Source organism: Grammomys surdaster, unplaced genomic scaffold (assembly GCF_004785775.1).
Source record: "Grammomys surdaster isolate TR1022 unplaced genomic scaffold, NIH_TR_1.0 126051, whole genome shotgun sequence".
In the NCBI taxonomy this organism is placed as follows: Eukaryota; Metazoa; Chordata; class Mammalia; order Rodentia; family Muridae; genus Grammomys; species Grammomys surdaster.
In genome coordinates, this window is record NW_021620862.1 from 1,773,864 (window position 1) to 1,800,109 (window position 26,246).

Below are 26,246 nucleotides of genomic sequence, written 5' to 3' on the forward strand. Positions count from 1 at the left end.
GAGAGAGAGAGAGAGAGAGAGAGAGAGAGAGAGAGAGAGAGAGAAAAGACTGTGGTTTTTGTGGTTTTTAAAAATAATCAATTTGGGATGGGAAAAATGTAATTGGAGGAGAAAGTGAAAAACTGATTTCCATTTCGTATACGTTCTGGGGAATTCATACTGTTCCCTAAGACATTCTCACTCTTTGAACAACCGCTGAGGTGAATCCAGGGCCAGTGTAAAACCAGAACATATTTGTCAGAAAACAGACTGACACCCCCCAAAAAATAACCTCTTGTATCAGAACAAGACAAGGAACAAGGGGACAGACACAAGAGTTTTTCAGGAGTCTTGAAGGCTAGCATGAAATGGAGGTGCCTGTGTTCAGCTGCCTGACTAGGTCTTAGAGCTGATATATCAGAGCAGATGCTTGGTTCTGTCTGTGTCTCCCCCCACCCCCCCGCCCCATCCTCTAATTCCAGAATTCAGCAATATTAAAGGAAAGGGCTCACTTCATGCTATGCTTCTTACAACCAGTGCAGGTAGGTCAGCAGAAAAGATTCTAAAACCAGTAAGAATCAGGAGACAAGAATCAAGTTGTAAAATGTGTTTGCAGTCATTAAAAACTAACTCCTACGCCAGAACAACATTCTCTGTCAGAGCTCATAGATACAAAAGTCTTAAATTTAATATACGGTGCTAAGATGTTGTTAGCTAGATATTACATGTCATTCAGAGAACATTTTTAATAAGTGTGCTTTTTGTTTCTCCTTAAAAAAGAAAAGATGTAGTAAATCGTTTCCTCTAGTCCTTCCCGCGTTTGGTCTGAAGCCTTGCGTGTCTTAGTGAACTATACACTCAGGGGCTCCCTCCCCGTGGCGTTAGAAATGGCAGGTTGGTTGGAAGGAGACTTGAGTTTGGACAGGCTTGAACAGTTTGGCTGTTTGGTTGGCTGTATGGATTTGGCATAAGGCGAGTACCAGTCCCTCTCAAACACATCTTTAAGTTGCTTAATGATGCTCCTGTTGTCTCTCACATCTGCCTGGTTGATGACAAGGCCTGTGCCAGCATTCTGGGTAAACTCATTCCCTACCCAGTCAAAATTTCCTGCAAATAAAAAGATTATGATGAGAAGGTATGATCCACCAGGAAAGTTCCCAATATAATTAAATACACAGCAGATTCTAAATAAATAAATAAATAAATAAACACCCAGGAATAACGAGAGGCAGAATAGTGTTGACAGTTCCTGAGGAAAAAAAATTACAAGAAGCTCCACATATGGTGGATTAATATTTGCATATTATTTTGGCATTTTCTTCAGCTTAGCTCAAGTCGAAACTCAAAACAAGAAATCTGCTGTTCTTTTTCCTGTAAATGTTATTTTTTATTGATGTTCACAAGACACACTAAATACAGCAACATTTAAAATATATAGGAATACACTTAAAAATCCTGTGAACAATTACTACCTTCTCAAAGAGACAACATCGAATCCATATGTATAAACATTATTATGCAGAGATGCTTCACCATTGAGACAAAGCAGAAGGCAGAGATATGACTACAGCACTCCCTACAGAGACTGGAAGGCATCCCCCGGGGCAGGACCGGCAGCTTAGCCAGGATAGATGGCTGATTTGTTTTTTTCAGAACTGTCTTCAGGAAGTGCCAGAAACTAGTTGGTTTAAATAGAAGAAATGTATTATCATGACTTTGGAGACAAAAATCAAGGTTGGTTCCTTCTGAGAACTACGGGAAGCATGATGGCTAGTTTTTGTTGCCAACTTAACACCTCTAGGAAGAACTACCACCATCAGATTAGCCTCTGGCCATGTCTATGGGGCATTCTCTTGATTGCTAATTGATGTCAGAGGGTTCAGCCCACTGTGGGCATCAGCATCCTTGGGTAAGTGGGCTTGGGCTGGATAGGAAAGGTAGCTGGCCATGAGCTTTGAGATCAAGACGGTAAGCAGTGTAGCACCTGTGGTGGCTGCTTCAAGATCCTGTCTCGAGGGCCTTCTCTTGGTGTTGGACCATAATCTGCAAGCTGAAACAAACCCATTCCTTCCTAGACTGTGTTTGCTCTTGTTCTTCACAAGACTGGGGGTGCAAACTAGGAAGGAGAGGATGCGTTTCAACTCCCTCTCCTTCTGGGTGGCACCTTACTCCCTGTCTCCCTACACCATCTTTCCTCTATGCATGCCCTTATTAGCCTTCTTCCTTGTTTTGTTTTTGAAGCTGGATGTTACTATATAGTTCAGGCTGGCCTTGCCCTCACAGCAATCCTTCCCCCTCTGCCTTCTGAGAGCTAGGATTACAGGCATGAGGCACCACGAATACACAGTTCCTCTGTGTTACATTTTGTTTTTAAAGGACATTGGCCATGTTAGATTAATGCCCACCTCAATGGCCTCACTTGGGAGTGATTTTCTTTAACTACATTATCATACTAGGAATCAGAACTTCCACATATAAATTTTCAGGTTGGGATCATCTCAGAAGAGGTTGATAATGGCGATGCTATTAATCTCTCTCTTTCTCTCTCTCTCTCTCTCTCTCTCTCTCTCTCTCTCTCTCTCTCTCTCTCTCTCTCTCTCTCTCTGTGTGTGTGTATCTCTAAAGCTCAGGGGGTTTGAATAAAAATGACTCTCATTGGCTCATATATTTGCATGCTTAGTCCCCAGTTGGATAGCTGTCAGGGAAGGATTAGGAGCTATGGTCTTCTTGGAGGTGGGGTATCACCAGATGTGGTGGTTTGAACATGCATGGCCCAGGAAATGGCACTTATTAGGAAGTGTGGCCTTGTTGGAGTAGGTACGGCCTTGTCGGAAGAAGTGTGTCACTGTGGCAGTAGGCTTTGAGACGCTCCTCCTAGCTGCCTAGAAGCCAGACTTCTGTTTACTTTCAGAATAAGATGTAGAACTCTCACCTCTTCCAGCATCATACTCCCTGCCTTGAAAATGGCCTGAATTTCTGCACCTGTAAGCCAGGCCCAATAAAATTGTTTTCCTTTATAAGAGTAGCCTTGGTCATGATGTCTCTTCACAGCAATGGAAACCCCAGTGAAGACACTAGGGGTAAGTTTTGAGGTTTCAGAAACCCACTCCCGGTTCCAGTGTCTTTCTCCGTCTGTGTGTCTGCTGCAATAGGGTTAGGTTATAAAGTTCTCAGCTACTTCTCCAGCTCCATACGTGACTGCATGCTGCCATACTCTCTGCCATGATGATAACAGAGTAAGCCCATCACACTGTAAGCAAGCTCCCAATTAAAATACTTTCCTTTGTGAGATTTGCCTTGGTCATGGTGTCTCTTCATAGCCATAGAACACCAGCTAAAACAAAGGTACAGGACATGGCTTATCTCACATGTATTTCTCTTTGGTGTCAAAACCAAGGTCTGTCCTTAGAAGGGGACAGTGCCAAGTATTTATTAGATCTTCATTCTCCCGTGTTGTTCACTGAGTTACCTAATGTCTACCAGGTCCAGTTTTAAGAGATTATAAAACTGAAAAGGAGTTCTGGAAAGAAAAAGTCACTAGAACACAGATGGTAAGAAAGAGCACATGAGGATTTCACACCCAGTGCCACAAGCACCAGTGAGAAGGATTTCTGTGTCTGGCTTAATGTGTAAGAAGAAGCTGTATGAGGAGTAACAAGAGACGCCGTCAAGCTTAACTAGGACAAGAGAGATCCAGATTCTAAGAAGGAGGTGATATCTTGTGGGCAGAGAACAGGGTGGAAGTCAGGAATATTAGGGGATGTAGTCAAGCTGCAAGGGAATCTGAGGGAAGAGCAGCTATGAGTTACTGTCTACTTTGGGCAAAGCATAGTACTTGTGTTTATGTACAATATTTTGTATGATGGGAGGGATTTGCCATGAGAGAGGAGATGTTCACAGAGATCCATACAGCTGTCCCATGTTTCATGGCTAACCAACAGTGCTTCATCGAGAACTACTGGAGCTGCAGTTCAAAGGAAATTTAACTCCAGAGCCTGCACTTCACCTTTGACCCTAAAGGCATCCACTGCCCACTTCACCCTGGACAACGACTTCAGCTCAGGCTCTGGGGCATTGCAGCCATACTGAGATTTCTGCTGTATGTGCTGGAAGATCAAAATTTCTGGAGAAAACACACATAGGTAAATACTAAAGGGGCATAGAGGGGCATCCCTGGGAAGAGAAAAGACGACAGAGGGGGTGAGGAGTTTGGGGCCTTAGCCTGTAAACTTCGCCTTTTCCCTGCTGTACAGAGAATGAGCCAAGAGCAGGCTGTTTGTGGATTGCAAGCCTTAGTGGGCTTCTTTCACAGCAGCTCTGGGAAACTTCATGCTGACACAGAGATTTTGGCGGACCTTCAAGGTGACATGCTTCCATAATATTTTTGAAGCTGGGCTATAATTGTTTTTTACCTTTTATTTTTTTTTAGACTATTTTAGTTTTTCAGAATGCACACTAAGGTTTCAATATCCAGAATGTAGTGTGTCCTTCACCCCCTCTTGTGTTTGTGTGTGTGTGTGTATGTGTGTGTGTGTATGTGTGTGTGTATGTGTGTATGTGTGTGTGTGTGTATGTGTGTGTGTATGTATGTGTGTGTATGTGTGTGTGTGTCTGTCTGTCTGTCTTTCTTAGGGTGCCAGAAAGCTCACCTTCTTGGTAGGCAGCCTTGGGCATCTTTCCAGCACCTTCAATCAACCTCACCATCCCTCCTTAGCTGACTAATTGCTCAGACACCTCCCTAACAAAATTTCTAACCTTAACTCAGATACATTGTGGACAATTTAAAATGAGACCATGCTGTCTGAAGAGTCTTCTGGAAGTCTCATACAAACTTCATGGAGTTATACTCCCATACCCTGAGATTTTTCTTGGTTCCACACTATCAATGAGTATCTAAGAAATTACTTAGGACATCTCAGAGCATGCTAGGAATTATTTAAGTCATCATTTAATTTCCCTTGTTATGTGCTTTGAATATTTTTGTATTGGAACTCTGCTTCTCTCTAGAGAGTCAGTGCTTTGTTAAAACTGTTGTCTATAAAATGAAGTTATTTAATAATGTCTTAGTCCATGTTTACTAAGACCCTGTTTAGAGCCATTCATATATTATCTCATTTAATCACCACACCACCACCAAAGGATGGGTGCTATTATCCCCCTTTCACAGATAGGGAGACTGAAGCTTATAAGAGATTGCATGGATTGCTGCCATCTCCCAGTTTGTATCAGTGCTGTAATTCAAATATAGATTTTTCTGATTCCAAAACATTTATTTAATTTGTCCAAGAAATGTTTGGATATCAGGTGAGCCATTTCAAAATCAATAAACATTAGTTTACAATCTACTGCCAGCCCACATCTGGTCTTGGTTGAGTTCTGTTTTCTTCTGTGGTTATAGAGTCACTGAAGGTACACATGATACCTTACTTTTAATAAAAGCTACAATAAAATATCTTGATTTGGGGTCTTAAGCAACTGAGTACACCTGGATTCATCTCTAAGTTTTAATTAATTTAGCTAGAAGTTTCTATTTTTTAGTAAGCAATTTTGGTGGTTTTTCTTTACTTGCTTTTCAAACTTTTATGTTGTTTATTATTTATTTATTTAATATTTTTAATGTATTGCCTGCATGTATATATGTGTGCCACTTACGTGCCTGGTGTCCTCAAAGGTCAGAAGAGGGCAGTGGATACCCTAGAACTGGGATTAGTGGATGCTGTGATCCCCTTAATGGGTTCTAGGAATTTAACCCAGGTCTTCTCTGCAAGAGCATCAAGTGCTCTAAACTGCTGAGCCATCAGCTCTCTGTTCCTTGTTACTTGCTTAAAAAAGAAATAACAAACAGAAAAAAAAAGCTAGCTCTGGTGTGGTGGTGCATGCTTCGGGAAGTAAAGACAGATGCATGTCTGTGAGTTCAAGGCTAGCCTTGTCTACAGAGCAAGTTCCAGGACAGAGAGGACAACACAAAGAAACCCTGCTTCAAAGCACCAAACCAAAACAAAAGTTCAGGAGTAGTATTGCATGCCTCTAATCCCAGCACTTGGGAAGTAAAGACATGTGTATCTCTGTGAGTTCAAGGGAGGCCAGCCTGATCTGCAAAGCAAGTCCAGGACAGCCAGGACTTGTTACACAGAGAAACCCTGACTCAAAAAAACCAAAACCAACTCCCCCCCCACCCCGCCAAGCTAGTTTAATTTTATTTTCCATAAACTGAGAAAAATGAGGAAATTCAACCAATATCATTTTGAATCACCTTTGAATGTGCTTATAATGTAAAACAATCACAATTACATATTAAATTTTTTTTTTTGAGACAGAGTCTTTCTGTATTCCCCTGGCTGTTCTGGAACTCGCTATGTAGACCAGACTTGCCTTGAACGCACAGAAATCCTCCTGCCTCCACCAGCTCAGTGCTGAGTTTAAAAGTGTGGACCACATGCCTGAAAAAATCTTCTTTAAAAAAATGTATTTTATCTTTAATTGTGCATATCTGTATGTGTCTGTGTACGGATGTGTGCATGCCAGTGTAGTACCCTCAGAGGCCAGAAGAGGGTGTCAGATCCACTGGAGCCAGAGATAAAGGAGGTTGTGAAACTCCCAACAAAAAGTGCTGTGAACTGAACTCCAAAAGAACAAGTAGTAAATGCTACTGATCAGTCAGCTGTCTCTGCAACCCCATGTATTAAAGAGAGAGAGAGGGAGGGAGGGAGGGAGGGAGGGAGGGAGGGAGGGAGAGAGAGAGAGAGAGAGAGAGAGAGAGAGAGAGAGAGAGAGAGAGAGAAGGAAAATCTAAATGCTCTATTTTTAAGAAGGCATGGGATAATTAGGAAAAATAGAGACTGATATTCTGGTTCTGAAATAGCAGTGATCTCATAGCCTGAGCTAGACACCTGTTTGGCCAAGTTACCTCCTTCTTCACACCCCATATCCTTACTTCTAAACCTGGATTAGAATCTTCTCTCCATTGGTAGCAGTGCAAAAGGGCTTCATGAAGTATGTTTTTTTTTAATTCACCCATGAAACTTAGAGAAATAATTGATATGGATTTCATATTCATTCTTGTATCCCACAAATGTGTTTTTCTTTTCTGTGGAGCCCACCGCTTCACCTGTGTGATGTAATAATCTTCAGGTTTTATAGAGAATGTCAGCTCTATCTGTGATAACTCTAGTGAAGGAATTACCCTTGCCTCCCACACACCGTGAAGACTTAGAATAATCCCACCAATGTAATGATAGAACTTTATTGCCTTAATAATAAGAACTAACATTAATTGGGCATCATCCACATGCCAGGTGCTTTGTGTATATTATCTCTCATTTAAACGTCACCCTATAAAGTCAAAACTGACACAAGCTTCATCTTACAAGTCAGTAAACTGAAATTCAGGGAGCTCCAGGGAATTGCTCCACATTAGGTATTTAGACAATGGTAGAGGTGTCCTAAGAAGATGACATGGATGTCTTTGCTGCCCAGACAGGATAATGACTCCCCAGAACCCCAAGATGGGGTGTCCCATGACATTGTAGACAAGTGGATGAACACTGTGTTTGTCCCCTGCTGGAACTCACCTCTGATGAGGCCTTTGCCTCCTCACCTATAAAATCAGCCAAATGGACCAGAGAATGTCTGCAGAGTGTAGATGAAAACTGTTTTCCGTGATCTTCAGCCGTGGAGTAGAGAGAGGGTCTCTGGGGCTGAAGAGCTCTTGGCTCCAGCCTCCTGCTTCTTCTTTTTTTTTTTTTTTAAGATGTATTTATTTAATGTATGTGAGTACACAGTCACTCTCCTCAGACACACCAGAAGAGGGCATCAGATCTCATTACAGATGGTTGTGAGCCACCATGTGGTTGCTGGGAATTGAACTCAGGACCTTCGGAAGAGCAGTCCCTGCTCTTAACTACTGAGCCATCTCTCCAGCCCCAGCCTCCTGCTTCTTATCTGCACAACCTCGTCAATGGCTACGGCTTCCAAGGTGTCACCTCCCCCTGCTGTCCTCCTGTGACCCCTGAAGAGCTTTTCAAGCTCCATACCTACCAATGTAAGCTGCCCCGTCTGTCACCATGTACTTGTTGCGGTTTAATTTGGGAAAGGTCTGGTTCTTTTGTTCTTTTGTTGCACAAGTATTCTCTCTTTCCAGATCAAAAAATTTCTGTAAGACAAAAGAAAAGTAAGAAAGCAAAGCAGGTCAATTGAGAATGTTTTGGGTCTTGTTCACAAGCACAAAGGAGTCTATTATCCAAATATCAACAATAGACCTCATATTGGGTTATTAAAATGGCGCTCCTGTTACTTTGTACAGAGGAAGCTATTTTTACCCTCCATCCATATAGGCAACAACAAAGAAAATTAACATGTTCAACTAGCTCTATAATTAACTCTGCAAAGCTAACAAATGAACACAAAATTCATTTTCTGAGCAGGGTGAGGGATAGAAGTCTGCTTAATTCTCATGGTCTTATTCAGCAGGGCACACTGGCACTGGCAGCAGCCTCCGGGTGCTCTGCGTCATGCATGACAACGAACTGAATGAATATTCTTACCCAGTACATACATTATGTCAATGACTAACTGATTCATCTGAAAATCTGCAAAGGTCAAAAGAGATTTTGCCACAAGAACAAATAGTTTCTGTTGGAACACCTTCAGGGCATTTTTGAATAGGCAACTTAAAAAAAATTAAAAATTCAAACAATGTAATTCTAATGTCAGTGTGACTCCAGATGAGGATGATGATGAGTCTAATTCACCCAAGGCCCCAAATGGAGGAATTTGAGGAATGTGGGAAATGAGCTATAGAGAGGAAAGGCCTTAGAAATTTGGTCAGTATTGGATTAGGTGTCCATTGTGAATGAGCCCATGGGACTGTAAGGACTGAGCTTAGAGGAGATACACATTGAAGACAAGGATTTCAGATCTCCACTGCAGTGGAGAACTTGGATTCTAGAATGTCATTCATCTCTGGCCTCTGTATGCTGGGAGGGAAGAAGAGGCAGAGGGCGTCTGTGGGAGATGAGTCTTCATGGATAATTTTGTGTAATTTTTAAGGTCTGCTTGTCCCTGTTTGGTTTGGAGAGATATCGAGAGTTGGTCTAGCATTATGCTTCATGGTGGGGGAAGGATAACCTGGTGCTCACTAAGGTTCCAGATGTTCTCCCAAACTCTGTTCTGAGCTCTATCTAGGAGATTGATGAGGCAGCAGAAGCCAGATGAGAGTCTCTGACATTATTAGAGGTCTTAATGTGTTAGAAGAAAAGCAAAATGACCAAAAAGAATTGGATAATTTATTAAATAAACCAACTCAAGTCAGCTATAATAAATATTATTTTTGGATTAAATTTTTTAAAAATTATGTGTATGTATGTATGTATGTATGTATGTATGCATGTGTATATGTATGTTGAAGTGTGAGTATATGCATATAAATGCAAGTATCTACAGAGGCCAGAGGTGTCTAATTCCATGGAGCTGGAGGTATAGATGGTTGTAAGTCACCCGAATCATCTTATATGGCTGTTGGGAACTGAACTCTGGTTCTTTGCAAGAGAAGTAAATGCTCTTATTCGCTGAGCCATCTCTGTAGCCCTGAACTGAGACAATTTTCTAAGCAGCAGTCTCTCTGTTTTCCTCAATGATATCAAGCCACATCTGGATAGGTGATGCAAGCATCTACTTTCCAGGGTCAGAACAACCTGCCGAGTCTCAGGTCAGCTGTCTGCCTTGTCAGGGCTCCATGCTTCCTGAAGATATACTGTCTCCAAAGTTGCTATACCCTACTTTTCTTGTAAGTGCTTACTAGCCATCTGTGTCCTAGATGGGGCCATAAGTTGTCTTCCCACCCAGGCTTGTCTTGACATTTAAAAATACATGGCCTCTGTTTTATAAAATGGCCAGCAGTGAGCTATTAATGTATGGTTTATTAAAGATTCATGACCATCTGTGTCGAAATGGTGACACTGATGGAATTTTTCAGGGGCTCCTATCATGGAATTTTCTTACCTTGTAGGATTTCAGATGCAAGGGCCTTAGATTCAAGAATGCCGTGAATCAGGAAGCAGCATAGTGAGGAAGACCCCTGACTTTGGATGAAGGGAAATCAAGAGTAACCATGGGAGTGAATGTGTCAGGCTGTATGCACAAGCTCCTGGAAACTTCATTAACTTGACAGCAGATCCTCTGATTTCCCTCACTGACCTCCAGGATGCATGATGCACACTGGGGATTCCAGATCATAGAAGACAATTAAGAAAACTCTGGGAAATGCTTGATCCACAGGAGCCACAGGAGCCATGTCTGGTACTGCAAACCCAGGCAAAGGCCCATGTCTTCGGAGGCCATAAGCCCTATTAGGAAAGCTATTGCCTTTGTTTTGCTTAATGAGCATGATATGCCTGTCAAATTGCCTTCAAATAGCTATGTTTATGTACACAGATTAATGTTGCAATCAGCTTTGGTCTGCAAAGCATTTTTCTGCAGTGGTCAGTAGTTAATACAGAGACTCATGATTGGTCAAAGTGCTGAGAAGAAATGACTATTAAATGTCCAGTAGATGGAACATCTATACTTCAAGGCACAGGGAACATCAGAAAGTATGTAAGAGCTGAGAGAAGGAGCATGGAGAGGTGGAAAACCCTTACATTTTTGGGAATGACCTTCCTGTTACATCCTTAAAATTAAAAAATAATGTTGTGATAATATGCACAAAATTTCTATATAATTGGGTCTGTCAACACTCCATTTTGGAAGTGAAGTGGGGGTAGAGGTGTGGTGGGATGGGATCATATGCTTTCACACTCCCCTGATTATTTATAAGCAGTTCATGGGTGAAGGGGGAAGGGAGAAGCATTTCCTTTAGGGGCATAGCTACTCATTGGGGCGGGGGGACTATGCTCCTATAAACGAGCTTCCAGCCATGCTTCTGCAGACAGCCACAGTGAGACTCACTGGGCAGAAAAGCCTTGGTCTCTAGGCTCTCTCGTGCCTCCTAACTGATGATAGAATCTCTCCTATCATTGCCTTTCTCAGACCTTTTCATTTACTGCCTTCATTTGTGAATCTACCACTTTAGCACATACTTTGAACACTACTAGCCTCACGCCAGGCATTAGGAACAGATAGTGACTAGGCATCTGGTTTCTGCATCTTCTGAGTTCCTTGGAGTCTTGAATGCCACTTCAGTGTCCTGGATGATGCTGTCCCTGAGCAAAATCAATCCCAGCATTCTTTTCTCTATGAAGAGTTATCAAACACAGCTGGGTGGTCTTTCAGGCCTTTCTTGGCTCCCTGTTATTAGGGTCTGCCTCCATCCCCAGTATTTGACTTTGCATCCCAGTTAGCATCCATACTATGGCCATGTCATTTACTCTTTTAAATCTGACCTATGAGACAGATAATTGGCGGTAGTCACAGACCTGTTTTCATATTTCCAACACTTACAATGATTTATGAACTTATTTACATAGGAGTGTCTGCTTCAGCTTTTAAAATTAAACAGTTAAGTGTAGAGTTGTACACAGGTAGGGATGGAAGTTCTAGGGTTCTCTGTGGGAAGAGGGAAACAGATAGTTGGTGCTAAGACTGTCTTACCAGGGTAATCCTTAAGCCTATTCCTTTGACCAGGTGGGGCACAGGTACTGTTCTGAACATACTCATAAGCCTCCCTTGTCCTTTGGTATCACCCTGTGAGCAATGTCTGTAATGGAACAAAAGCTGAAAACCACCTCTAGGCCCAACCCTCAAGTCTCCCACTACTCCCCTTTGTCTCTGGGATACAGATGGTCAGGAACTTGCTGGAAACTGATTCAAGACGGATACTTCAGAGACCCTGGCATCACATGTAGACAAATGCCTCAGGAAGCACAAGCCTGCCAGAGAGTGTGGTCTCGATACACAGCTGTTGAGTGCATAGGAGATTTGGTTTGAAAACTGAGGCCTAAATGATTAATATGCACAGTCAGATGAAGGTGGAGGAGGATGTTCTGGAGAGGAAAGCACACACAAAAGTCCTGAGGGGAGGAGGCAAGAAACCTCGAAGAGGAACATGAGAGTTACGTTCACACATTTCATGTGTTCTATGGTTTGAATGTGAAATGTCTCCCATGGGCTCATGTTTTGAACACTTAGTCTTTAGTGGGTGGTGTTATTTTGGGAGGATGGGGAACCTTTAGGAGGAGGGCCTATCTAAAGAGGTAGGTTCATGGTCAGGAGTGGGATTTATGGATTATATCTTGTCCCTAGAAACAGTCCTAGATCTGTACTTTATGACAGGGCGGGATGGAATAAGTCAAACTGTCAATTCGCTCCAGCTCCTGGGACGAGTCCTAGCCACCCTAGAACTGTGGACTCGGATCAATCATTCCTCCTTTAAATAGCTTCTTGTCAGGTCTTCTGTCATCGTAGTGACAAAAGTCACAGAAACAAGGAACCAGCAGTTCCCCACTTTGCTTTCCTCTAGGCGTCCTGAGATAGATTAGCATGTGACACAAGAGACTGGAGCAAGCACAGGAGTCTGGACTAGCGCATTAGTGGGCAGGGTCCATGTGTATTGATGGATGATTCAACTCTTTGTCAATGTTACAAATAGTAGGTGAAGAAAGCAGTTCTGATGAAGTGTGTACTGAAGGGGCTGAGGAGATGGCTAGGAGGTAAACTGCTTGCCTTGCATGTAGGAAAATCTGAGTTTGGATTCCTAGCATCCACATAAAGCTTGGCAGGCAGCTGTCAATAACATCAGTCCTGGGGGACTGATGGAGACAGGGAGTGCATGGAACTTGGTGACTAGCTACTCCAGCCAAATCAGTGAGCTTCAGATTCAGTGAGAGACCCTGTCTCAAAACAATAAGGTGGAGAGTTACTGAGGAAGAGACCTGATGTTGACCTCTGGGCTCTACATGCACTCCCCTCTCGTGTATATGTGTGCATGTGAGTGTGCATGTGTGTGTGTGTGTGTACCAACAGCTTTCATAGACATGCAAAGGGAATAACCCCTTTTTATTTAATAACACAGTCAATATAACACTTACAACTTTCAAGCTGCAGTTGGCTATTTCAGTGCAAATAGCTTTAAGAGACGAAATGAAGTTAAATGTGAGGGGATCAGTCTCCTTCCAGAAGCTTATGAGCAGCCGGACTTTAACGCTTCGTAAAACTAACGCTTCTCTTATTTTCCCATCTAAATCTGGCCAGTATGTCCTGCAGAAAGACACACAAAGAAAACTATCTGTGAAAGAAATTTTACAAGACAATGGAATGTTTAGTTGTTACTTTTCGTGTTACTTTATTCTGTAACAAGTCGACCATCTCGCAGATTGATGATGATACAGGCCTTTGGAGTTAGTCACCAAGAGATGAGACTTTTCTGGAATCTTTTGTTGCCTTATAGAAGATCTCAGGTCCATAGGCTGAAGCTATGTGTATCTAGTAATCAGATGGACTCACCACTCTGGGTTGTCGTCACTAGACTGTCCAGGCCTCGTCATGGTGTAAGCATTCATTTTTTAGTGGAATTCTAGCTAGGAGCCTTGCGTCCCTCCTCCTGGATGTCATGCCATCCCCATGTCATGGGGATTCTTTGAAAACACCCCCGGTCACCAATGGACTTCTGTTTGGTTATCTGAGCTGTCTCATGCTTGATGGTCCTTAGTACCACCTTCCCAACCCTGCCTCCCACAGCTCCTCTCTCTCTCCTTTGAGCTGGATGCTAGAATCTTCCATCAGTTTCCTCTATCACCTAAGCTTCTTTTCACGCTGAGTCTCTGGAAGGCATGGCTTCTTGGCTCTTGCTGTGTGTTTCTATTACCATTTGGTCCCCTGTCTTAAGGAGTTCGTGTAGCCTTCTGCTGTCTCTACTTTCCATCAAGTCACTTCAGAAGTGCCATGTTAAGACAAATCAGAGCATTGTCCTGTCTTAACTAACCCTCAAATCATGCTATCTTCTCTCATCTCTTTGTTGGGATTCTATTTTCTCACTCAAATACTGCCCTTATTCCAGGCACTGTCACTGTTTGGACTCAGGCCATGTTATTGGGCATGGTGGCCTGTTAGTATTATAACCACAGCATCTCCAAGAGGCTGCTGTTTGTATCTGACCCTCCTGCTCTGGGAGTTCCCTCTCTTATCACATACAGCCTGTTCTTTAGTCCTGGTGGGTTACAGATGTACAATTTCCAGCTTCTTCAGCTTCTCCTTGTCACTCTTGCCTGGGAAACCCAATTCCAGTTATGCCCACCTGTTGGGCACTTGTCCCTCTACCTTCCTCTTAATCCTTGTATGACCTAAATCCTGGGCAGTGGTAGATTTCTGTCAGTTTCCAGGGACTACGGGAAACAGTCACCTCAGTCTTGTATTCTACATTGGTTCCTGTGCCTCAGCTCTTATCCCTGTGACCACCAATGTGACTGTCTAAAAGCAAGTGTGGTACTGTTACTCCTTTCATTAGAACACCAGAGCCTCCCCCAAATCATGAGACTCTCTAGCAAGCAGCCTTCTCTACTCCCATCCCTGCCCCCAATCCCTGCTTCCTCTCCAGTGTGGTTTTCCAGAGACTTGCCTTAGGCTCTTGACCCAGCACAGAACCTGGCAGGCCTGTTTCTCCCTCCTGATGTTTATTCATCTGTCCCTTCCACCTGGAAAAATCCCTCTAAATCTGGCATGGCACTGTGGGTGCCTTTCAGGGTCCTGTTCTCTGTACAAACCTTCACTCCCATATACACATCTGTGTTCTAGCAGCCTTCCCTGTGCCTCTTTGCCCCCTTCAGGTGGCGTTTCAGGGACCATGTGTGTTCACGCTTTAATCATAAATGCATACATATCAACAGACACTTGTTAAATAAGAACAGTTAGCACAGTAGTTTCTCAGGATTGAGAGGGACACCTCCCCCTCACCCCCGGCCAAGCGGAAGCTTGGAAAACTTCTGTTCTTCAATATGCAGACTCGGCAAATAAGGAATTCGCAATAACAACTAATACAATTTTAGCAATATAATATACTATGATAAAATCTATTTAAAACTCATAAATTCTTTTTTAAAAGTATATATTACTGCTCTTTTGATAATTTCATAAATGTATTTTGATCATACTCATCCCCTTCCATAAATTGCTTTTTTTCTGGAACTTTCCATTTGATATTTTCAGACTCTGGTTAAACTGCAGGAGGAGAGGGTTACTGAAGCTTAAAGGAGAATCAGGTCACATTTTTCCTAGTCCTTCACACATTTACCTATCTCTTTCTGAAAGATGCGTGCCACATTACTGAGAAGACAAATCAAGGACAGCTCTAAGCGGAGACCTAGGTGGTGAATCATGGAAAGAAAGAGTGCTTGTCTGTTCTCAAAGGAACAACTGAAATCAGCCTTTCTGGTTTTTTTTCTTTTCATTGTAATTTTTATTTTTTTATTTTTATTTTATTTTTTAAAATATTTTCACAGTCATCTTTTTTTTGTTAGATTATTTATTTATTATATGTAAGTATACTGTAGCTGTCTCCAGACACCCATATGAGGGCATCAGATCATTGCAGATGGCTGTGAACCACCATGTGGTTGCTGGGATTTTAACTCATGACCTCTAGAAGAGCAGTCAGTGCTCTTAACCACTGAGCCATCTCACCAGCCCTCATTGTAATTTTTAAAAAATAACGTTTTAGTTTAGCATCAAAGGTAACAAGTTTCACCATGGCACCTTCATGTGTATCTGCCATTGTGCCTTGCTTTCATTTCTTACTTTTGGCTGTCCCTGTTGGTTTATGGTGCTTGGGATAAACTCAGAAACTTGCAAATTTAGGCAAAGGCTCTCTGTCTGGGCTTCTGATTTTTTTTTTCTTTGAAGGATTTATTGCATCACTCTGAGACTCGCTGTTACCCTGAAAGGCAGAAATTCCAACATCCTTTCCAACAGACAATGTCTGTTTAGATAATTTCTGACTCAAAAGTTCATGACTTATCATCTTTCATTTAGGTATTTGTCAGAGAAGAGACTATATTTTAAGTCGAAGATACTTAACTTAGTTCTACAAACACACTGAATTCACTTTTGAACCTCCCTTTCTTTTAGGATTATGTAAACACAAGGCCATTTTGATTTCTAAATAAATTTCATTCATACAGTTGAGAAGAATTTAATTATAATCTAAATGTCTGATCTTCACATTTCTCTTTTGTTTTGAAAGCTATGAGTATAGGTTTGATATTTTATTTCTATCACATCCATGTAGATAGCCCCAATAAGCTTATTTATTTGCTGAGCTGGGTTTAGTGGAATCTTTCTTTGGTTTGTTGAGTCTCTCTATATTTGAGGTGAATAAATGTTTCTTTTCTTAAATTAATTTTTTAAGGTTAGCACACAGAACAGTAAGTTTCGTCATGGCATCTCCACACACTGCATGGGAAGTACTTACATTATTTAAATAATAGCCAGAATGATAATTAAGATATGGGATTTCTGTTTGGTTCTTTAACATTTCAGTTTCTCTGTCTCTTTAACATTCTTTACATTTCCTATAACTGTAAGATTTTAGTTTCTTTGAGACAAGGTTTTACCCTGTAGCCTAGCCTGGTTTTAAACTATGTAGTCCTGGATGATCTTGAACTCATAAAATCCTTTCTCAGCCTCCCAAGGTCTGGGGTTATAAGTGTGTACCACCACCCACCACAAACTCCCACCCTATAGAAGACCTGCTATGCCCATGGGAGGCCATCGAACAAAGTTTTAGTCTTGGCCATCATCATACTAGAACCCCATAAACTTGGCCCCCATCCTCTTTGGTTATAGGACAACCAAACACCATGTGTGCGGTATGTTTCCAAAGAGAAGCAGACATCTGAAATTTAGACTAAAGCCAAAAAAAAAAAAAAAAAAAACAACAACAAAAAAACCCATGAAATGAGAGGAGTGCAAAGAGGAGGACTATGGGAGAGTGTGTGGGAAAATCCATGAACATTCAAAAGGCAGACAAGTAGTTCAGCCTTAATAATGTGAGTCTTAAGGTTCAAAATGCTTTCCCACTGTCACAAAGCAATGCGTTTCTGGCAGGGTTTTTTGCAGTCTTACAACCATTTGCATAAAGATGCTACATATTATGCACATGTGAGATTGGCAAGATGAAAAAGTATTCAAGTAATATTTGGCACACTTAATTTTTTAAGCTAACTAAATGGCTACTTTGAAATTATAATTTTCTGGATGATGAAGGTCTTCATTTGCAGTCAGAAACATACATTTTGAAAAGCATTTCCTGGTTAAACTTAATTGTTGAATACATTGACAAGCACCCAAAGAGCTGCCCTTCCAGCAAGCAAGAGCGGGAATGCCTGGGTGTGGTTCCGCATTATGTGTGATTATTTTCCCTGAAGCTGTGTGGTATCTTCTGTCCCTGAATCATTTCCAAGTTACAGTGTGATCAAATAGGAATTGAGAAGCTATCCACTGTAAAGATAACCTTCTCATTCAGAAGGGTACGCTCTCTGAAAGCATGTATTTTATTTTTTTTTAAATTGGATGTTTTATTTATTTACATTTCAGATGCGTTCCCCTTTCCTCATTTCCCCTCCCTAGAAACCCCTTAAACCATTCCCCCACCTCCTTTTTGCTTTTGAAAGCATGTGTTTTAAATCTCCTTTACCCTCGCAATGAAGGCACAGAGGGATACAATTTTCTATTAATTACTCAACCTTCTTTCTGAGACTGTTTCTGTAATTGTGGGATAAACTAGTGACACTGAACATTTAAATTGGACCCACTAGAAGAAGAAAGGCATCATGGGAAAATTGCAGCTGCATACAAGGGACACTGGAAGAGTGTGTGCTCTTCCTGATACAGCATGACAGCATCTCAGAGCCCAGAGGCCTGAGGACCACATGATACACATTGGGAAGTTCCTGACCTTTTGGTGCTCGTGCTGGAGATAGGCAGGTAGTCTGTGACGGCAATGTACACATACTGTTTGGCATCATCAATCACACTGTAGATGGCATCGATGTCAAAGCTTCGGTTTTTAGGGCAAAAGAGTTTGGGAGAGTTCTGTGAAGATATAAAACCCAAGATGTTAGAGTTGAAGTGTAGGCATTTAGACGTTAAAAACATTTAAAGTGTCTTTTATTTGTGTTGGTAGGTCTTGGCACATTGTTAATTACATGGTATTTAAACCTCCTTTTTGCTTCTTGATCAGATTACAACAAAGATACTTTGTGTTTTCTCAAAGCTGAGGCAAGATTTGTTTCATGTCCTTGAGGTTTGTCTCAAGAGGGAATTTTTGCTTCCAGTGCAAGTCTTGCTACTTTGAGAGTAGCCTACTTCAGCCTTATATGATTCTAGGATCCCTCCCTGTTGTATGTGGCTGATGATTTTTCCAAAATATTATTTACAGACATATATACATGTAGTAAGAAATTTATTCTAGAAATTCATTTCATCTGGGAAGTGACACTGGCCATAAAAACATTCCAGACACAAGTTTAAAAAATTTTATTTTTGCCCCTGGATCTTTCATAGGGCCAGGAAGAGAAGTGCTGATTGTATAGAATGCCGTCAATAACCCTCCAAGGAAAACCGAAGTTACTGTGATGCCCAAATTCATCAAGAGAGGCAGAGGAAAAGGATATTCTGCCAGACATCAGCAAAATGGAGAAAGAGGAAAAATTATGCTGGAGGTACTTTTCCTACATCTGAACTTTCTTATACAAATAGGTTGTTTTTAGATGGAGTTAGTATAGCAAGAAGACTTACTTCAGAGTGTTCATTATTTTTCCAGTGGAGAGGATTGGAAAGAGTGTTTCCTATAAGTCTCACCTTTGTCTGACAAAAAGTTGCCTGTGTTAAGCATAGAGACACCAAAGAAAGGGTAAAAGTTTCTGGAACTGCCTGGAATAAAGGGAAGCACTAGACAATACCAATCCCTGAGTCATTTGTCCACAGTTCTGTATCCTGCATTGGTAGGAATCCAATTCAACTACATGGTTCACAGAATGAAGGTTCTGGGATGGATATTCCTCCCCAACAGAAGGGACAAAGCAGTTATATAGGTGCATATTAAGGGTACACACTATCCAGGAACTCCTACCCAGAAAGTCTTTGTGACAGTTAATATTGATTAACTGGACATGCTCTAGAATCATCGAAGAGATGAGCCTGTGAGCATGTCTTTGAAAGAATTTTTAGATTCAGTAAACTGAGATGAAATGATCCACCCTTCCTGTGAGTAGCCCTCTTCTGTGGGTGGGATCCTAAAGTGCATAAAAAAAGAAAGCAAGCTGAGATCCAGCTTTCCTCTTTTGACATTTCCCAACTGCAGATGTGGCATGAGCAGTGGCCTCATGCTCCTGTTGCTATGCCTTCCCCACCAGAATGGACCTCCCCTTGAACTGTAAGCCGAAATCAACCCTTCCTCCCTTAAGCTGTTCTCATCAGATATTTGGACACAGCAGTGTTAAAGGTAAGTAATAAAGTCCTCTTGGCCAGTGATAGGTAGGGTATACTTCTGATTAGTTATTTTTCTTTGAGAATGAGGATAAACTTCCATTCTTTAGTGGGAAAGATGTATTTAAAAAACCATCAGAGCAAGAACAGTCCTGTGCTTTCCCCAGTGTGTGAAAGTGCACACACACACACATACATGAGAGAGAGAGAGAGAGAGAGAGAGAGAGACAGAGAGAGAGAGACAGAGAGAGAGACAGAGAGAGAGAGAAAGAGAGGATACTCCATCTCGCTGGAACAGAGAACTTCTGTATCCTTTGGGCATCTGGTCTGTTTGATCCTCTTATTCAGGATCACTCAGTCCCTGGTGTCGAGACTTTATGATGCCAAATGCTCTTCCTAACCCTGTAGTGATATTTTGGTTTCTTAAAAATTCCATTATGTTATGTGAATATGTTTTCTGTTTTACTACCAGGAGTGGAATATGGGGCTCCTTCAGATTATCCACAGCAGCTGACTGATTTATCCTGGGCTCTGGCAGGGTCATGATTCTTCCAGCTGAAGGTAGTTTACGTTTGGAATTCTGGAAGTGCTTGAGAGAGTATAAAAATGCCAGAGCCCTGAGAGAGGCGGTGGTTGCTCCTTCTGCAATTGCTGGTTCCTGTAGCTGCCATTTGTCAAGTGGTCATGAGCAAAGAGACTAGAAGAAAAAATTGGACATCCTGACAATGAAGATTGAACTTGTCCCAAGGAACTTGATGTCCTAATCAGCAGGAAGTAGTCTAATGACATAGACACCCCCTTTCCTCTCTAACCTCTCCCACACAGTGTTGTGGGGTTGGAAGGGGTAAGGGTGAAGAAAGATGGTAGGCATTTTTAATACTGTAGTAGTTAGACAAAAATCTCCCTGGGAGGGTATATACATGAAAGTTGGGTCTGAAATTTCTAGGGCCCAGGGAGGGGAAAACAGGATGTAACTGCTAATGATTATGAGGGTTCCCTTATGGTGAAGAAAGCATTCTGAAATTTGACAGTGTCGATGACTGCAAAGCTTGTGGGCACACCACAAAGGTCATGGAGCTATAGAAGGCAGAAGTTTATGGTAACTAACTTGTATTTCGATAGAGGTGTTAAAGTGTGAGCATTAAAATAAAGGGGAAGCCTTAAGAAGGAGTATGGCATATTTTTTTCCCATGGCAGACATAAGTTCTTCTCAGTGCCTAACCCTCTCAGGAATACAGCTCAGTCTCCATGATGAATGAGAAATTGAACGGAATAAGAACAAGAAATAAAGCCTACCTCACACACAGATCAACCTAAGCAGACTGTGGACAAACTAAGCTCTGTCCTAGAAAGCAAATGTAAATTTTTTCAAGTACATTACTTCAAATATACAATAATTACAATTATCTGGAACCCAGTCACTAGAAGTCATACGAGTAATTCTAACCAAGTACCTATTTGTGGTTCATGAGAAAATTATAAATAATCACTACTTATATTCTAACTGAAAATTTGTATTTAATTGAGCTGAATTATGAATAATCAAAATTCTGTATCATAACTGGAAATTGATATTTAATTGTATTGAGTTAGTAACCATCAAAACTGTAATTTTTAGGGCTGAGGATTCTCCAAGTCTTCAGAACACGTTCTCTGCATGTGTTCAACTTAGTTTTGGGACTGTTAGCTTCCAAAAATATGAAGTACTATTTTAAGATTTTATTTTACAACAAATATATTGAACTTAAATTAGTTTGTCTTGGCATTTGCTTGCCACATATTACTGGAAAAGCTATATATGTTCTGTAATTTCCCACCAATATCACTACCAATAAACTCAGCCTAACATTTATTTATTTATTTATTGCTGCTTTCAAAGCATTGAGTTGGGTCCTGGAAATATCAGTTATAAAGAGGGTGTGGAATTTTCAGAGCCTTACAGAATTACAGGGAAATCATCATAAACAAATAATTACAAAGTCTTGGTAAACACCAGGGTGAGAGCAAGGAGCCAGTTCTGATGGTAAGACTTCTCTGAGATATTTTTAAATAGAGATAAGACTTGATATTTACTCAAAACCAGGTTTATTTGTGTATGTGTGTGTGTATACATATAGACAAATGTATATATACATATGTATGTACACACACAGATCTAAACTGTATACTCTTTCTCTTTATATATACATACATAGGCCTCCAATCAGAGCACTCAGGAGGATCAGAAGTTCAAGGCCATTCTCAAGTTACACAGTGAGTTCAATATCAGCTGTCTAAAAAACATAAATAAAATGCTGTAAATTCACTTTACTTTTTTCTTTGATTTCTAACCTCTTTTGCATTATTTATTTATTCACTTTACACCCTCCCCCCCTTTCTTTCAGTCCTATCCTCATAAACCCCTCTTCTCAGTACCTGCTCCTTTGGGTACTGCCCCACCCTGAGACATCAAGTTGTTGAAGGACTAAGCACATCGAGAAGAGAGAATCTTATTTATTTATTTATTTATTTATTTATTTATTTATTTATTTATTGTATGTGAGTATACTGTAGCTGTCTTCAGACACACCAGAAGAGGGCATCAGATCCCATTACAGATGGTTGTGAGCCACCATGTGGTGGCTGGGAGTTGAATTCAGGACCTCTGGAAGAACAGTCAGTACTCTTAACCACTGAGCCATCTCTCCAGCCCAGGAAGAGGGAATTTTAACTGGAAAAAAAATCTCTTCATGAGATTAGCTTGATGGCTAAAAATGTTGATTATTTTTTTGAACAAATTTTTACTGGCCATTTGTTTTTCTTCATTTGAAAACCGTCTGCTTGACTCATCTTATTTGTTGACTGGATGATACAGTTTTGGGGTGTTTAATTTTTGAGGTCTTTATAGATTATCAGTACTAATTCTGTAAGATAAATAGCCAAATCCAGTTTTTATTCAGTATCAATCAGATTTAAATTAAAGGTAGATTTAATACTATGAATGAAAAAATAAAATGATAAATTTAAGAAATGGAAATAGAAAATAAACATTATGTAATTTTAAAAAAACTACCAGAATATGTATTTTTCAGTTCATTGGTTGGCTATCTCTTCGATGAAAAGTCAATTTTTAAGGTTGCTTAGACTAAAGGAAAGATTTCACTGTCATTTCTAATGTGCAGGGCTCAGAAGATGTTGCAGCCAGGTGGTGGTAGCACAGGTGGCATATGTCTTAAATCTCAGCATTCAGGAGACAAAGGCGGCAGATCTTTGTGATTTTGAGGCCAGCCTGATCTACAGAGCTAGTTCTAGACTCTCTCAAAATATAAAATCAATCAATCAATCAAACCACCAAAGACCTTGTAGTTTCAAAGGGTTTAACTAAAGACCCAGGGTGCTCTGTGGTAGCTATAGCACGGTTATAACTTTACAAAATCAACAGTGGCAAGACTTCCCTTTTAAATGTAGACCAAACATTGCTTACCTCTAAGACTCACACCTTAAAATCAAGCTATACAATAGCCCAAAGCATTGCTCATTTGTTAATTTATTTCTTGTTGCCTCTAATCTATTTTTCTGGATCCCTTGCTTGAGGGACCTTGTTTCCCATTGCTGCTTCTGAACAATGGGAGTCCACGTTAGTACTTTTGTTATCGTGAGAAACAGTGAAAGTGCTTCTTCTAAAAGGCTTCCTGTAGTGGTTCTATTTGCTACTGCATTCTCCACCTTAAAAAATAGTCTCACTGCTCCACTGAAATCCTTCATATCTGTTTTCTGCTCTTCACATTTATGTGAATTTTTTATTTTAGACAAACAGCTTCAACCTCCTTTTGACCATCTTATACTGTCTTCTGGATATTCAGATCATGAGTGCTTTCATGTGAAAAGGTAAAGAGGATGTAGTTTTCCACTCTGGAGTACATAAACCCCTGGTATCCATCCAGGAACAAAGAACAACAGTCATTTGCCAGGCATCAGGATGAACTCAAGAGTATGACCCAGGTCAGACTAGTGAAGTCCCACCCCACATTCTGTGGGTGAGATCCAGGGTGACTTTGGGGGCCTATAAATTTACACTATAAAATGCTCCCTAGCTGATTCTTAGTTGTTCTAGAGTTTGAAGACCAGGGTTGGAGGCCCAGATATATACACTCCCAGTTCCTAGTGACAGCTTTATCGGGTGGGTAATGGGGTACTGGGACATGGGATGAGGATGGAATGTTAGTTTTCACCAGAGTCAGAGAAGCCTCAGACATCAGGGGTAGCCTTGTGCTGGCCTGCCCCAAGTATCAGCACTGGCTTTGTCTGTTTTACATATTGGGTTGCCTCAGATTTGTCTTATAAGGGTTCTACTCTTAGATACATCTGGAAATCATGGATTAAGGGCTCATTAGCTGTGGCATTAATAATCCCCAGGAGCTGGGGCCTCCATGATGCTTCCCATGAGATGAACTTTGTACCACTAGAAAGTTTTAGTGTCTTCTTTATCACTCCATCCACATGAGCTCAGGGAAATTTCAAGAGAGAGTGCAGAAATATTGTAAGAGTCACAGGTCAGTGGGGACTGTTGAACAATAATATCTTCTGGATGTGACAAGAGATGTCAATATCTTCTGGATGTTTTACTTATGAACTCACACAGCAATTGTGATTGTCTGTAACACATGCATGATTGACCCACCAGTCAACATTCCAGGATGGGGGAGGGGTTCACAAGGCACCACCCTTAACTGAGACTATTGGCTGTTCATGGTGTCTAGGGGAGGAAGGGTCAGCTTTCCTCAAAGGCCTTTGGTATGCTGCCCTTGCTCTACTCAATGGCCTTGCCCATGCCCACATGAGCAGTGCTAACTGGAAGAGACAGAAAGAAAAAGGCTGAGGTTGAGATGTGACGGGGAGCCTGATGGAGTGTAGAGAGGCCAGGAAACAGAGCCTTTGTAAGACAAAAGTTGGAGGATATAGCAGTGAAGGAGCATGACTCACCGACACAAAGGCCTGTGACTTGGTTTCATTCAATTGGAGCTGAAGCTTCTTTTCATTGTCATAGACTCCATAGAGTCTCTTGGACCAGGTCTGAGGTACTCTGCTCTTGAATTTTAATGAGCTATATAAAGCAAATATCCTTTGTAAATCTAGGACCAGGCAGCTGCAGTTGTAGAAGATGACACCGAGTTCTTTCATCTGTGAAATTAAAATCAAGAGCATCAATGTAGGGTGCAATCGATGCTGTTATTTTTAGAGGAAGAAAATTCATAAGAATATCATAGCAGAGACATCTTTTTATGCATTTTTTTGTTACATGGAACTATGTAGATAGAACCACATTATAGCATATAGAAGAAATGTATCCTAAAATGTTCATGTACAGGAATAGAACTTTTCCTCCCTTTTTGCATTTGGCCTTTTACATAGACAATCTTACCAGCTACAGTTTTAATATTTGGCTTCTCATATTTTTGCCTTCAACACCATCTTTTAAATGAACAATTAAGCAGCAAGACAATGACCCTCCACTGCAACATCACAGAGTCGTTATCATCACTGATTCTAGAGCCATACTGCCTGGATATTGGCCCTAGCTGTGATTTGGGGGCAATATACTTTATCTCTGGAGCTCAGTGTCTTCTTCCATAAAGTAGAGGTAATAGTGTTAACTGCATAGGTGGAGTTGTTATAATAGACTGGCTAGTATACATAAGAACAGTGTTTATTTTATTTTTTCCATGAGGGGAGGTTTATTAAGAGAGTGGGAGAGTGGGAGGAGAGAGAGAGGAGTAAAGAGAGAGTAGAGGAGGCCGGCCATGACCAGGTGGAGAGAGGGGGAAGGGGAGGGGGGAAGGAAGACAGCAATCAGGTGCTGGGTCGAGGAGCAAGAGAGAGAGGAGGGGCCAAGCAGCCCCTTTTATAGTCGGCAGGCCTACCTGGCTGTTGCCAGGTAACTGTGGGGAGGAGCATACCTGGCTGTTGCCAAGTGACGGTGGAGGTGGAGTTTAACAGATTACTAACATTCCCACATTTTGGTTTAATTAAAAAGAAAAATTAGAAAGAGGTGGCGGCGAAGCAGGAATAGGGTCGTCATAAAATCTGGCTACTTCCTGCTGGCATTGGGGGCAACATGTCTTTAGGGGGAACCTAGAAGAATGGATACGGGGGTTGTTTGTCAAGTCTTAGGAGAGCTGGCTGTTTTCTGACGTCCAGGGTCTATGGAGCCATCTGAGGATAGGCCAGAAGGAACAGGTCCAGTAGAAGCAACTGTGTGTGTAGCAGGAGATGGAGCATCTGGAGGTTGCTTCTCTGGAGCTGAAGAACAGTGTTTATAATCGTTAAAAAGTCTCAGTGGGAGAAGACACACCTAACTCTCCAGAGACTTGAGGCCTCAGGGAGGCCTGATGGGGGTGAGGGGCATCCTTTTGAAGACTGGGAGGTAGGAAGAATGGAATGAGGATCTGTGGGATGGGGGACTTGGAGGGGACAATGGCTGAACTGTAAAAAAATAAAAAAATAAAAGCAATAAAATGAATTGAAAAAAAAGTATGGCAATTGTTACTTTCACTAAAATTGCTCACCCTTTGACAGTAGTAGACTAACACCCTGTACCAAAGAGTCCGAGGAGGCCACTTTTGTCCCCTTTTCTTCAGTGTATGAGAAAGAAAGTGAAATCCAAACAGCTAAGAAAAATTACAAGCCAAAGAATGAATTGGTTGCAAGTTAAGGATTGGACTGCAGGGTTTGTGAATGGTGAGTAGATGTAGGAAGACTGCAATGGCTTCCTCTGCATCTACAGTGCCTTGTGGAAACTCTTCATTGTATCTGATCTTCTCAAAGTAACAATGGACAATTTTGATTAGAGACGAGCAGGATGTGCATTCGTTATA

At 41.3% G+C, this 26,246-nt stretch overlaps 1 protein-coding gene across 1 annotated transcript in view; it reads right to left on the minus strand.

Moving 5' to 3' along the window:
• Positions 1 to 727: 727 nt before the first annotated feature.
• The window catches only part of Pld5 (phospholipase D family member 5), a 318,831-nt gene continuing 293,312 nt past the window's right edge, over positions 728 to 26,246 (minus strand). The window contains exons 6-10 of the mRNA XM_028755260.1: positions 24,355 to 24,552; positions 17,861 to 17,997; positions 13,002 to 13,170; positions 8,017 to 8,131; positions 728 to 1,086 (exon numbers count right to left, since the gene is read on the minus strand). Coding sequence (XP_028611093.1) covers positions 830 to 1,086; positions 8,017 to 8,131; positions 13,002 to 13,170; positions 17,861 to 17,997; positions 24,355 to 24,552 — 876 coding nt within the window. The 3' untranslated portion in view covers positions 728 to 829. The remainder of the gene's footprint in view (positions 1,087 to 8,016; positions 8,132 to 13,001; positions 13,171 to 17,860; positions 17,998 to 24,354; positions 24,553 to 26,246) is intronic.